Here is a 15,185-nt window from a genome sequence, read left to right on the forward strand (position 1 = left end):
TCCAAAATCAAGGTATGATTAGCATATCATTTTTATTCGAAAAACAACTCCAAATTCACCATTAAATCGTGTCACGCATGAGTGCTCTACACACACAACACACGCACACGGACACCACACATGTGCACGCCGACCGAGGCGTGCACACACACACACGGTCACGCACACACACACTCACACATGTATCCCAAAATCATCAATTTAATTCCCCTTCACTCAATCTAAATGCATGTGGACTCAAGAACACCGATTAATCGGTAGAAGAAGAGGAGATCAAAATTAAAGTACCTTTTCCAAAAGAACGAACGGTAGAAACAAGTTATAGCCTTGATTCTTCAATAAACTCTTGAATTTCAACTTGGATTCTTCTCAATTGATGAAGAAATCTTGAAGAATGTAGAAGAAATTTTTGGAGAGTGTGGGGGAGAGATTTTCGAAAATATGGGGGAGTGGGAGGCGTGATTTATGTTGCTAGGGTTTAGGATCTCCCATGTATTTATAGAGTGCCAAAATAATATCTTTAATTAAATAAATTAAAGATTTGAGAAGATATGGAAAGATTTGATAGTAGTTGGCGTTATTTTGGTTGAGAAGAAAGGGGAATTTTGAAAATTATAGGCTATTTAATTAGCCTATAATTAAATTCAAATATTTCACGGAGTAGAATAAATAATTAAACCCTCTCCAAATAATAGTAGTAGGCGATTTTTATGCCTATCTCACAAGGGATTTAATTTCAAATCCTAATTTAATTAGGATATGGCAATATCTTCTTAGATATGGCAAAATATGGTAAGATATTCTAGCATATTTTTATTTATTCATGGAATAGAATAAATAAGAGATCAAATAATATAAATAATCCCTTCTCCCATAATATATGAGATTTTCGAAAATCTCATGGAAAATCAAAGTGGAGTTTTCAAAAATTCCAAGGTGGAATTAAAGTATAATCGGACTTTGGATTTAATTTGGATAATCATCCCAAACAAATAATTAAATCCAAGAAAAATAGGATTTCTTCTCCAAATAATAATAGGAGGGATCGAATAATTCCACATGATTAAATAATGCTCCTATTTAATTCTCACTCATCCCTTAGGAAAATAATTCACCACAATTATATTACTCCGCATCAAATATTCACATATTCGAATTTCACTTCCACTTCACATTTTCCAACGACTTTGACCATTCCACGGCCATGTCATGTTTTCCACATCTTTGACTTTTCAACGCCACGTCATATTTTCAACAAGTTGACTATTCAACTCAATCTGAACTCTCATACGCAATTAGGTCACAAAGACATCATGTAATTAATCACTCATCAATTAATCCACATATCATAGCATTTAAGGCATTTAATGCAAAAATTTTATAACCCGAAAATTAGGGTTTGAAAAAAATGGGGCGTTACAATAAATATCCAACTTTTTACACTATCTTACGTTATCTTTACTCCGGCCCGAAAACTCTATCTCGTGATATCTCATTTCTTGAACCAAACGGGTCCTTAGGACCAAATCTATATATTATGTTGACATAAAACATAAAATTAATTTTGACAGCTCTGTCCAAAATGGACCAAATTCAGACTAATTTATTTGTTCATAGTGTAATAATTCATAAGATAATATTCATGACCAAAATCGTAAAATCGTTATATGTTTAGGACCAGTTTCAGTCCTTGTTCTACTTGATTCCAATATTTCAATCAAGAAAAAAATCTTAATTCTCCAAAATTTTTATTAGTTTGAATTACAGAGTGTTAGATTGACAGATTAAAATAAAATCATCTTTTGTGAAAATGACTTTTTATCTACAAAAACCTTTTGACCCTACCTTATTGTAAAATGTACATCTGCCTTTAGTATAATTTTCTAATTAATTAACAATGTTACATGTAATAAATTAGTAGTGTAAAAAAGAGAAAAATATTGGTCATTGGTCTCCAAATTTTTTAATATAAATAGGGAACGTTTTGCTCGAAACAAAAGACATCTATCTTCATCACACACAAATCATCAGACTGAAAGTCCATTTCTCCACTGCAAATTCACGATCTCGTTTTCAATGGAGAGTTTTTCTTTGAAAATGGCTGCAATATTGATGGTGATTTTTGTGTATGGTTCAGCATTTGGAGAATGTGTGACAGTCGATATACATTGCGATGAAGCTGAATGTAAAGGTATATGCCAACAAGCCTACGGAGATAGGTTAACTGGATCATTTTGTCAAGATTTACCAAGTGGACTTGGGAGACTGTGTGTGTGCCTTCATAAGGATGGTTCTACTACTATGGTAGCTAATGATGTACTGCAGAATTAGAAAAATATACTTGTAGACACAATGAATAAATCAATAAATAATGTTTTGTTTACATTTGCACATTTTCGAGATTTATTTTTGTCAGTCACTATTCCATAAATTTACGGCTTTGGAGGGATGGTTTGAATCGATGGAATCATTTTGCCTCGAATTAGTATCTAATTGTGAGTATGATAAATTATACTCCCTCCGTTCCAAGTAGCGGTGAGCAAAAACAACAGAAAATCGAATATCTGATCCGAATCAAACTGAAATATAAATTTCGATTTGCATTTTTTTAGATTTTTCGGTTTGGATAAAAAAAATTGAAAACTAAATATCTTTTTAGTATAAATATATTTAATAATAATGTTTAGATTTTGCAAAGATTGCAGTAATTGTTTGGATATGTTAATTAGTTGATAACGATATAATTTGTATGTTAATTATTAAATTAATTTATTGTGCAATTTTATTTTTTTGGTTTGGTTTTGGTAGTTTGGATTTCATTTTTTTTAATATATTTATGAATTTTTTATTTATTTTGTTCAAATTGATTTCATAGTTTAGATTTCGTTTTTTTTTTGGGTTCGGTTTTTAAATAATTCGATTCGCTTCGATTTTCATTTTCACTCAATTTCGGTTTAGCGAAAATTGAAACCGAAAACCATTGCTCGCCCCTAGTTCCAAGATAATAGATATATTTTATTTAGTCGCGAAGATTAAATAGATAATTGATGAGAGAATAAAGTTGTAGAAAGAAAATATGTTAATTTATTCCAAATGTGAAAATGACCTATTTTCATGCAACGTTCCAAAATAGAAATATGAATATATTAACGCAATGAGTATAAACACACAATTTTTATTTTACATAATGTTACTAAAATCCAATGAAATATTATTTCACCATCCACATATACATATGTTGGTAGGTAGTTTGAATTCATCCCTTATACACCATGAGATGATCAATGAATCTATGAAAATTCACAAAAGAAGATCCCTCTTGACCAACACTCTTTTTAGCAATCTCCTTCAATCTCAATGCATTAACTCTCATCCCATCATCACCCACCAATATCTCAATTTTCTTCTTGACCTCATCCCTACTCCTAATCCCATCTCCATCTTGTTCAATTCTCAATCCAACCTTCCACTTGTCACAAATATAGCTCTGATTGTGGTACTGGTCCGCAAAATACGGCCAGCACAAGAAGGGCACGGCCTCAGCCAGCCCCTCAAGAGTCGAGTTCCACCCACAGTGCGACAGAAAGCACCCCACACTAGGATGAGACAAAACCCTCTCCTGAGGCGCCCATTCGACTACTTTCCCTAGCCCGCGGCCACCACATACCCTCTCCAAGAAACCCTCTGGATACTCAACTTTGGACCCGTCAATGGTAAAATTCGACCTCACGACCCACAAAAAGGGCTGGCCGGATAGCTCAAGCCCTAACGCCAGCTCCTGAAGCTGGCGGCCGGATAAAACGGCCAAGCTTCCGAAAGAAACATAGATCACCGAGGCGATTGCTCTCTCATCTAACCATCTTATACAAGACATATCCTCAACACATAAACTGCTACAACTTGCCCTAGTTTTCGAGGCGAGCAATGGCCCTATAGGCAATAGTTTAGGGTTCAAATCGCAAGCCGAGGGCTCGAGCTCGTAGAATGTATTGCATAGCAGCCAATTAGAACGAGATCTGGCTGCTTTCTCCCCAGAAAGACAGCACTCTAACAAGAGTTTCTGTGTTTTCAAGTCAAGAGGAAAGCTCCAACCAAATTCATCTTTTCTCCACGCTGGTATTTCATCTGCCAGCCTCACATAATTCTCGCTCCCTTTCAGATTTCCTACAGATTAAAATGGGAAAATACTTATATCTTAAAAAAAATTATTTTAGGGAATTACCATAAATTTTGGACAAATTCTGTTTTTTCTCTACTTTGACTTTGAAAGTGGTTTAAAATCACAAAGTTTTGAATTTGTGCAATTTCTCCAACTAGATCCAAATCGAAATTTTTTGATCTAATGTGGCTTTCCGTGAAATCAATAATATGGTTTAGTCTGAATCAAACATAAAAGTGATAAAACTATTTCATTTCGACGCCCTAATTCTTATTTAATTAAACGTTGAATACTATTCACTTCGTCTCCTAAAAATAGCGGCTTTAACGACAATTTGAATTTGAATTTGAAATTAATAAAGTACAGAGAGAAAAAGAAAAAAATATATTGAAGTAATGGATGTAAAATAGTGACACTCACCTTACTGTAGTTAACATATGGTCAAAATGTTTTCTAAATTAGAAAATTGACTGACTTATGAAATGAGACTATTTTAGGGGATGAAGGGAGCTGAGCACGTGCGTAGTAGGATAAAATATGCTTTCTAGATACTTCCTCTGTCTCATAAAGATTCTCCTATTTCTGTCTGTCTCACAAAATTTGTCTAATTTCACTTTTTATCATTTTTTTGTAGTGGATTCATATTCTACTAACTCATTTCTACTCACATGCATTTTATTATAAAACTAATATATAAAAGTAGAACCCACATTCCACTAACTTTTTCAACTCACTTTTCATTACATTTCTTAAACCCCGTGCCCGGTCAAAGTGAAACAATCTTTGTGGGACGAAGGAAGTATATTAGATTTGAAAGATGACATGATGAGGGAAATTGACAAATATTAAAGTTTGTAATTTTAAAGACTACTAGTGAGAAATACCAAAATTTTTCTAAAATTTATAATTAAAAAAATCAATCTCTCTTTATTTATAAAAAACAATCTTCAAAGCCAAAAAAGAGAAAATGTTGTTGCATGCATACCATCGCAATCAAGCTTCCCTTGGTGAATGAGATTGGGGATTTGAAGAATTATAGCAAATGAAGCAGCAGAGGTAGGATTAAAACCAACGGACTCCGCTCCAAAACGAGGAGCAATCTCCAAAACCCATCCGAGCGTGACGTCAGCGATGATGCAGCTAATCTTCTCATCGCAATTTGAGGCATTGATGCTCTCGATCAGCTCGGTCAGGTGGGCGGACATGGTGCTGTTGAGGCTCTCCCACAGCTCGAAAGCGTCGGTCCGATCGCTGTCGTCGGGCAGGCCGTCGGAGATGGAAGCGAGAACGACGTCGTCGAGTGGATCAGTGGATGCTGCTAATTTGTTGTGAATGAAATGTGTGTTGACGAATGTGACCTTGAAATGGCCGTGAGAGGCGATGAGGCGGGAGAGTTTGAGAAGGGGCGTGACGTGGCCTTGTGCTGGGAATGGGATTGCTAATACATGGCCTCTCTTCCCCATTTTTCCTCCTAATTTCAAAGCCCTTCTTCCATCACATTATATACTACTAGTATATATACAGGGTGTTTGAGCGTAGGGTTGAATATTCGGTTTTCAGTTTGATTTTTTTTGCTAAATCGAACTGTGAACAGAACCAAAATTTTGTGAAAAATTGAAAACCAAAAACCAAACCGAGTTATCCAAAAAACTGATATCCGAACTATAAAACCAAAATTCATAAATATATCAAAAAAATATAATACAAATACAAAAACCGAACCCGAAGAACCAAAATTGCACAATATATCTAAAAAACTGAAAAAGCCAAAAATCCTAAAATTAAATTTCTAAAATTGTGCCTCCGTCCTACTATAGGAGTTCCATTTGAGTTTGGCATTGATTTTAAGAAATGTAATGGAAAGTTGGTGAAAAAAGATAGTGGAATGTGAATCCTAATTTTATATATTAGTTTTATAATAAAATGTGAGCGGAAAAAAGTTAGTGGAATGTAGCACCTATTATCATTTATGAAATATTCCAACCGAACTCTTAAAGTGGGATACCCAAAAATGATAAGCCGGGACTCCTAAAGTGGGACGGAGTGAGTATTTGATGATGATGATAATAATAATAATAATAATAATAATAATAATAATAATAATAATAATAATAATAATAATAATAATAATAATATGCTATTATTTATATAATATAAAAAAGAAATTCATTTTTTTGGTTTATCGGTTTTTCATCTAAATCGAACCGATAAGCAAAAATTAGCCAGAATTTTAAAGTAAACCAATCCAAATTGAATTTTTAAATTTCAAGTTGGTTCGATTCGATTTTGGATTGATTTGCTTACCTGAAACTTAACTAGCTTAGTTTGAAATATAGTTCTATTATAATTGGTAGAAAAATGAAATTAGATTTGGTCGTAAGATTCCCCTAAGGTGTGCCCAAAATAAAAAGGGATCTCTCGTTTTAGCATATTTTGTTTGGACAGCACATCAATTCCAAAGGTATATATTGCTTCTATTCTCTACTCTATTCATGAATTTCATCGAATGGACTGCATACATTATTTTTATTATGTGTTTGTGTGAGACAAAGATATCTGCAACTATGCAAGGTGCAAATGGAATCCAAGCAAGCCTGCATGTTTCATTAATTACTTCGTCACATACTAATTTTACTTAAATCAGTCCCACGTTCTACTTTAAGACCAAACTTAATGCAAAACCCTAACTCAACATCCAATATTTATCCTTCGAATTATATCCACTCACTAAACTGCCCTAAAGCCTACTTTACTTGTTGTTTAGTCATTGTTTTTCTAGTTTGCAATAGTTGTAGGTTCCGTTCGGTTCTTCGATAAGATAATAGTAAGATATAATATGGGATATATCACAATAAAATATGTCTAAGATTAAATTAGTTATAGACTATGACGGATTCAGAAAATGGAACCCAGTGGTCGAAGGGGTGAATGTGAATGTGAGCTTGTTATTAATGAGATGTACTACAATCTAATCTTGACATTATGGAAGTAGACCACATGTTGAGCTTTTGAGAGAAATGCAATCAAATAAGAAATAAGATTAATTATAACCTTTAATCACAATTGAGTTACCCCACCGTATAAGTTTATAAACAAAGATATATATAATTTCTGTCCCTGGCCCCAAACAATTACATTTTGCTCTATATATCAAGTCATCAAATTTCAATTAGCTCCAATTTATATAGCCACTTCAACTTTCGTATTATCGTATATTAAACCCAATTAATAACTTTTCATGTTTGCTAATATAAGGTGTGAATTCAAGCTACAGAAGCGTGACGTATATGAATATCGTTTTGCACATATAATTTCAATTAATTAAACAATCCGTAAAATGTCGTATGTGTAGATTGCATCATCAACCACACATGTATAGTTAAGCTGCCGGAAAGAAAATGACAATATCCTTGAATTCATCATATATGTTAATAAAACTGCATTCCAAGTTTATAAAATTTTCCAAAATTCGCTCAAAGTTCTTTGAATAAATTGCTCAACACTATCTGAATTTGAACATATTATCACATAATGTGTCCAACCATATACAATTGCATAAAGAGAGAGAGAACAAAAAAAAGGAGAAAAATGATTTCTGCGATTATGATTGGTTGAAAACACCACAGTTCCATTGAATTCGTATTCAATTCTCGTCTTAATAAACTAAATAATAAGTCAAACAAGGCATTGTAGGGGGGGTATTATTGTACTACATACTCCATACATCTTATAAAAAAAAAAACTTTTGAAACAATACAAATTTTAATGCATAATTGGTAAAATATGAAAATGATAGAAAGAAAAAATAATGGAAATATTGTTAGGGAAGAATATGTCTCCCCACATTAGAGAGAAAAAAAGATTCATAAAATAGAAAATTTCTAATTTTAAGGGATGGATCAAATTAGAAGTAGTTTCTATTTTTAAGGCACAAAGGTAGTAGTAGTATTATTCAGTATTCCGAAAGTTGTCTGCATGTAAAACTAAAGTAGGCATACCATGTGATCACGAAATGAACATTACATTGCAAAGTTACGAGTTTGGATATCACATATGTTTGGCAGAAGAAGGGAAAGATGCTGCCCCCAAAATAATGGATTTTCAAGGATTGACAAGAAAGCATGACAAAATACTCCACATAAAAGAAAGGGGAACTAAACTACCCTGAAAATAATGAGTTTGTTAGGCTTAATCTAGAACGCATGACAAACATAAGAGGATTAAAAACTGGATCAACCAAATGCGTGATCTCAAACATAATAAATATACATGCACTCCTTTAATATCAACATAGACAAACAAAGAAAATGAATCAAAATATGGAAAATAGGGGCAAGGAAGTAGGGCACATTCTTGTTGTTTCATCCGCTATGCAAGGGCATGCATCACCCCTCCTAAAACTGTCACGCAAAATGACCAAACTAGGCATGAAGGTGACCTTCCTCACAATGGGTCTGGCAGAGGCGAACGCAGAAGCACCCGAATGGAAGCAAGGGTTGCGCATTATCTCACTTCCCACCGGCCTCGGGCTGGGAAATCGAAACAGCTGGGAAGATCAGAGGAAGCTGCAGGAGAGAATCCACAGAGTTGTACCCTCTTACATGAAGGAACTCCTCACCAAAACCGAGATAAGCGGCCTCATTGTTGACTCAGCATGGTCGTGGATGCTCGGAATACCTAAGAAGATGGGGCTCAACCTCAAGACCGCCGTATTTTGGTGCTCCAACGCCGGATGCTTGGCACTAGGGTTTAAGATCCCGTACCTTTTGCAGTCCGAATTCATCGATCAAGATGGTAAGCTTTAGTTATTCAAAAGGGATACAAGTTATTTAAATCACAAAATTTGGTCTAATTTTAGTCCGTCCCATAAATCACAATTTTTAACTATTCCCAATAGTATCATCTTCATGCAAAAAGGACATCTTTTGGTGATTCTCAAGCAAAAACAACACTCTGCCATTAAATGTATCAGTTTTCCTACTTTTTAATACTACCTCAGTCCCTAAAAATATGTCCCATTTTTGCATTTCCTCCGTCCTCCAAAATTTGTCTCTTTTCACTTTTTACCATTTTTGGTAGTGGACCCATAATCCACTAACTCATTCCTACTCACATTTTACTATAAAACTATATAAAAGTAGGACTCACATTCCACTAACTTTTTCAATTCACTTTCCATACATCTCTTAAAACTCGTGCCGTGTCAAAGTGAGACAAATTTTGGGGGACGGAGGTAGTACTATTTTTGGCCATGACCCTCACATCCCACTAATTCATTCTACTAATATTTTATTAAAAAAATAATAATATAGTATAAAAGTAGAATTCACATACACAATCCACTAACTTCTTAAACCCTAAACCAGTCAGAAATGGGACATTTAATCCCAAACAGAGGCAGTACATTATTTTTTGAAACTACGTCGTTTTGAATATCACCAAAAGAGTCCGTCTTTTACACAGATTTTGACCCAATTCGTAATTTTAATGAGTTCGGCACAGGAACTCCATTGAAGGAGGAAACCATAAAACTACTACCAGACATGCCGGAGATGGGAGGGAGCGACCTGTTGTGGTACTTCCCCTCCGATAAGGAGATGCAGAAGTCCATGTTCCACGCCATCAAAGGCATCCTCCACCACATGGCAGAAGCCGATTGGATCCTCGGCAACTGGTTCCACACCCTCGACCCCGCCGCCACCACTATCACCCCAACCGTCCTCCCCATCGGCCCTCTCCTCGGCTCCGCCGCCTCCTCCACCCTCCACGACGAGGACACCACCTGTCTCACCTGGCTCGACGCCCAGCCGCCGCGGTCCGTCGTCTACGTGGCCTTTGGCAGCACGGCGCGGTTCAGCCGCCTCCAGATCGACGAGCTGGAGGCGGCTCTGGAGGCCACCAGGCACCGCTTCCTGTGGGTGGCGTGGCCGGGATTGACGGAGGGGGGCGAGGCCGTGTACGGGGACCGGTTTGTGGCGCGGGTGGCGGGCCGCGGGAGGATGGTGGAGTGGGCGCCGCAGGAGGCCGTGCTGGGGCATCCCGCGACGGCATGTTTTGTGACGCACTGTGGGTGGAACTCGTTCACGGAGAGTTTGATGAACGGTGTGCCGGTGGTGTGCTGGCCGTATTTCGGGGATCAGATGTATACGCAGAGGTGTGCTTGTGAGGGGTGGAAGGTGGGGCTGAGGCTGGAGGCGGATGGGGACGGGATTGTGAGGAGGGAGGAGATACGGCAGAGGGTGGAGGAGGTGATGGAGGATAGGGTTGTGAAGGAGAATGCGGAGAGGTTTATGGTTATGGGGAGGGAGAATCTGCTCAGTGGCAACCCTTCTTCTAATAACATAGACTTTCTTGCCAAACAAATGAAGTATATTGATTAACTTATCATATTGTTTTATCAATAAACTTCATTTGGGTGGTTTCTAATCATGTACTATCAAATAAATAAAATGTGGGGTATGTTTGTTATAAGGAGATATAATTGAGTATATGTGCCTGCCAAGTTTAAAAAAACCACCCGCAGTTGATTTCATGATTCCAGTGATTTCTAAGAACACCAAATCTCAGCACTGAATCATTTAAGTTGATTTCAAGCTTCACTATATAAACTTCATTCAAAAGATTACCTTCCTACTTTAATATGCACTTTTTGGGTCCGGTTTTTGGCTGAAACAGCTCGAAATCCGACAGCCACACCAACACCATAGACTCATGTGTAACGCCAGCATCATACTTAGATCGACTCTGTCTGATGCCTTCATCACATCCAAAAATGCCGGACATGAAACCTTTGAGCTTTCTCTATCCTTCACTACAGTGACTCTCCCTGCTACTGCAATTGCTTTTTCCCTCAAAGATGTATGAGCAGGGAAGGACTTTTGAGAGATGGTAAACTCAATAAGAGTCCTCACACATGTTCAAATGGAGGACTTTTTTGCTATCAGAAGTTAGAAAGAAAGGATGAAAGTCACATTACTACCGTAATTCCACAAACCGCCCTCTCAAAAGTTACTACCGTTGATGTCTGAAAATTAATTATACTCTGCTCATCGTATCATATACAAAGTCCAAAACCACAAACTACAACACTCACAGCTACTCAATTGGCATTGCTGAAGGAATGTCTATACTTAAACTAATGATAGTGACCGATGTGGTTTGCATAAATGATGGAACCGAACCTTAAAAGGGCAGTATGCAAAAGACCAAGAAGCAATACTTGCTTCTAATGATACTGGCAATCGAATAATTGATGGAACCTCAGAAGGGCAGGATGCAATATTTGAGCTTCCATTAGAGCAAATATAGCAAACAACAGGAACGGGGATAATCAAGGGATACTAACCACCATTTCTTGATCCAATTACTGCTATCGAAAAGGAAGACAACATATCAGGTGAAGGAGGGAATAAAGGAAAAGTTCAGTTACATTATATCAACATCTCAAATTAATACCACAAGGCAAAGAGAGTGAGCTAAAATGACAAATTCAAATCATATGGAAGGAACCAAACAAGCAAATACTTGGAATCCAACTGCTGCTGAATACATCAATGTGGGAACAAACAAAATACCATCATCAACGGATTAGATTATACCATTACACTACTCATCAATTAAAATTCAATTGCCGTGAAGAAACCATCTCAATCAATCACAAACTATTACCAAACATTTCAAGTCGAAGCAATGCATCGGCTGCTCATCAACTAAAAAGGAAAAGGCAAAACAGAGCACACTAATCAATACGTCAGATATATGCATAAACATGAATAATTATGATCAGAAATATTTACCTTGTGATTCAGATGCGTTATGTGGTTCGAGCGAGGAGTAAAGTTGCAGGGAGAGAGAGTGGAAAAGCATAAAAGGTGGGGATTTGGGGTTTATAAGTAATTAGGGTTTTTTCAGAATATAATTTGAATTAATTAGGAATTTGAGGGTGAATATAAAGTGATGGCATTTCGCTGCAATCAGTACATGAATGGAGGCTCAGACTCCTCCCAATCAAAACCTCATTGGCGGCGCGAAGCTTAATTCTCTCCGCCATGATTGGCGCTCTGTGTTTATTATAGTACTAATATTTATATACTCATTTTTGGTGTTTATATTTTTGCAATGGACGTTGAAGATTGCATTTGTATGAGTTGTGTGCATATTTATTCAATGATTGTCTAATGTCTATGCTTACTCATCATTACAATTCATTTGTTCTGGTAATATCATACGACTTGATTAATTGATACTCATCCTTGGGGCCTGAATTCCATTTCTAGAAATTTTATTCACCATCTAAGTTGTTAATGATAGAAGTCCTTTCGACCATTTGCGGTATGCATGATTTCCTCTTTAGTCGAAGAGATTGATTTTTCAAGTATTCGCAGGTATATGGACGACGGGGAGTTTGGTGTGTTGAGTGACATGCCTAATATTTGAAAGAAAGCTTCTTATAAGTTGTTCCGGAAGCAGGTTGTATTCCCATTTCTTTGGTCTGCTGTGCTTAATCCAAGATTCAATTTCGACTTAAGAGTCATTTTGAGATTTTTGACACCATGCCATTTTAATGCATTCATATGAATTGAATTTCCCTGGCTTTAAGGTTCTTTATAATAAAGAAATAGTTGTATTTAACATGCCAATTTGAATATCAGAAAAGTGCTTTACTTGGTTAATACACCTTAAACAGTAAATTTTGCCTCCTCTTGCAGTAATTTAACAGTGTTCACAAGGGAGTGATTTTAGTATACAACCAAATGATATATTTCCTCTGCGCCTTTCTCCACAATGTCTATGTGTAATTTATGAGATGCTTTTTTTTTTTTTGCTTTAGGAGCCTGACAGGGGAAAACTATTGAAAACATGGTACACATCCTTTTTCCTGGAAAAACACATATGACCTGTATAGGAAGCCCTTGTATCACTGTATTATCTATTTAGAGTCTTGTGAGTTTTGAGGCAGATGGTACCAAAAGGAGTCACTCATCCATAATATTGCAAAAAGTTGCTAGTTCATATGTTTCTGGAATGTATGATAACTTACCTTATTCTTGTAGAATGCATAGAATAAAATTAATATCTGAAAACTGATCTCCAGGTTGGAATTTTGACTAAATATGATTAGGACATGTAAAGCTATGAGGTGTTATTTTAGAGGGGCAAGCAATAGTCCATTGGCTCAGTTTTCTTTCTCTTCTGAAGATGGCAGTGACAGCGGCGACTGCGGTGGAATCCCTGTTTTTACATTTTGTTCAGTTGCTTCTTTTGGTATTTGCACTCTTGTCAACTATTTCTGCTAGAAATTTCGTCAAGAAATCATTGTTCTTGTCTGTTGTTGATTAATAAAATCATGCTGCAACTTTTTTTTATTTAAATAGATTGAGTTATTTGGGGCATACAAAAATATTCTATCCAGCCATAGTTTCCTTTCCAACTATTGTTCTGTCTATATCCTGAATCTGTCTTACTGCATTCTTTTGTTTAGCTCTTTCTTGCATTCTAGTTCCACACTGAAAAAAAAAATCATCTCGAAACGTTGAACTCTTATTTATGCTCTTGGTCTGATTATATTTCTTATTAATGTCGTAAACCAAATTATCTGAAATGGTCACAGAAGAGTTAGCATTGGAGTTTGCCGAATGTTAATATCTGAGTTGAATTTGAAGGTAAACTGAATTCTGGTATATCACTTCGTAAGATTGAATTTCTTTGGTCTTACTTACCTCTTTCTTCATTATCATCTGAAACTCCCTGCTGCAGCGGTTGCTTGTAGTAGAATTCATGTCCATCCACGATGAAAAAGTTGCAGAAGCCACGGGATTGCAATGGTCTGATGAACTCCATGAGGGAGAATTTGATGATTTGGCTACATTGAACTTTGACTCTGCAGAAACTCATCAACCAAATCCTCCATCACTTAGAAATTGCAACTCATCTACTTCAAGCATGCGAACAAAACAGCAGCAATATAGCTATGGTTTACACTTACAGTTGGTATTGGGTTCACTTCAATACGGCAATGTGAATATCGAAGTGTACATGTAAGCGTGTATAGGTCTTGGATATATCCACGCTGATCCAAACGTGCGGCACCTTATTCTTATCTAGTTATGTGTCTATGCTATACAGATTTACATAACGACCTGGCTCGCAGAGGCGAACATAGACAAATGCAGGTTAAATCAAAATTACAACCGTCTCGTACTCTTCTAATTGCTTGATTTCCAGTTTCTGGAACATTAGTTCTCTTATCATGATCTCTACATATGTTATTAGTTGTCTCCAATCTCCATGATGCTAAAATGAATAGTTACAATTATATTCTTGTTATTTAAGTTTGTGATTACATTGTTAACACATCCTCTATCCATGATGTTTTAATTTACTAGTTTTTTTCAATAAATTTGGTGATATCTGTATTATCAAGAATAAAAATGTCAGTGAGTTCGCCATAGATGGAAGCAACAACTGTTCTGTGATTGATTCCTCTCATTTCACGGGGTTATAGTTGGTATACAAGATTGAGGAGATATTTGGAGGGGAGATGCATGTCGACTTTCTTGAAACATCTGCTAGATGACAAATTTGATTTCTGTTGCCTGCCAACTAGCGCAGGTTTTATGGAAGAATGTAGGAGCTGGTTGCTCTCTTTATTCTCTTGTTATGTGACGTTTATTTAGATCGTTATCCTATCCGAGCATATCTTGTTCATATCATCATACAAACCATTAAGGTCAATGCTTGGTATGATGAAATAGTGATTCCATTTTCCATTCTATTAATTTGTTTAATTATTACTCCCTCCGTCCACAAATAATAGATCACTTTGTGTATAGCACGGGTTTTAATGTAGAATTGGTAAAGTAAGAGAGAAGGGGAAAAAAGTAAGAGAAAAAGTAAGAGAGAAATAGTATTAGTGGAAGTGGGTAAAAGCATTAGCAATGGAGGGCCGATGGGAGGGCCTTCCCCATCGGCCTCCATCGGCCCCCCATAGTGGAAAATGGGCCACCGAGCGCCCCCTCCCTCTCTC

General features: G+C 36.4%; 1 protein-coding gene, 2 long non-coding RNA genes and 1 pseudogene across 3 annotated transcripts; 2 read left to right on the top strand and 2 right to left on the bottom strand.

The window, feature by feature from the left end:
• Positions 1-3,256: 3,256 nt before the first annotated feature.
• Positions 3,257-5,622, bottom strand: LOC125193525 (UDP-glycosyltransferase 83A1 pseudogene; annotated as a pseudogene).
• A 2,807-nt stretch (positions 5,623-8,429) lies between these two features.
• Positions 8,430-10,655, top strand: LOC125202686 (UDP-glycosyltransferase 83A1-like). Its single transcript, XM_048101136.2, has 2 exons — positions 8,430-8,953; positions 9,662-10,655. Exons 1-2 carry the CDS (start codon positions 8,467-8,469, stop codon positions 10,537-10,539), a joined length of 1,365 nt encoding a protein of 454 aa, XP_047957093.1. The 5' UTR covers positions 8,430-8,466; the 3' UTR covers positions 10,540-10,655.
• Positions 10,656-11,584: 929 nt separating this feature from the next.
• Positions 11,585-12,215, bottom strand: LOC125202658 (uncharacterized). The gene is made up of 2 exons (XR_007173145.2): positions 11,956-12,215; positions 11,585-11,868 (listed from the first exon to the last, which is right to left on the bottom strand). It is a non-coding gene; the product is annotated as an uncharacterized LOC125202658 (long non-coding RNA).
• A 41-nt stretch (positions 12,216-12,256) lies between these two features.
• LOC125202656 (uncharacterized) lies at positions 12,257-14,463 on the top strand. Its single transcript, XR_007173144.2, has 3 exons — positions 12,257-12,628; positions 13,254-13,821; positions 13,916-14,463. It is a non-coding gene; the product is annotated as an uncharacterized LOC125202656 (long non-coding RNA).
• Positions 14,464-15,185: the final 722 nt, after the last annotated feature.

Source organism: Salvia hispanica, chromosome 2 (genome assembly GCF_029641045.1).
Source record: "Salvia hispanica isolate PSC_SH4W2 chromosome 2, Shi_PSC_v1, whole genome shotgun sequence".
Lineage (NCBI taxonomy): Eukaryota > Viridiplantae > Streptophyta > Magnoliopsida > Lamiales > Lamiaceae > Salvia > Salvia hispanica.

What these genes read in the sequence shown, in the direction of transcription:
- LOC125202686 (XM_048101136.2), top strand. Translation starts at nt 8,467, where the DNA reads ATGAATCAAAATATGGAAAATAGGGGCAAGGAAGTAGGGCACATTCTT. An exon ending in CGAATTCATCGATCAAGATG is followed by an intron (nt 8,954 to 9,661) that starts GTAAGCTTTAGT and finishes AGTTCGGCACAG; the next exon opens with GAACTCCATTGAAGGAGGAA.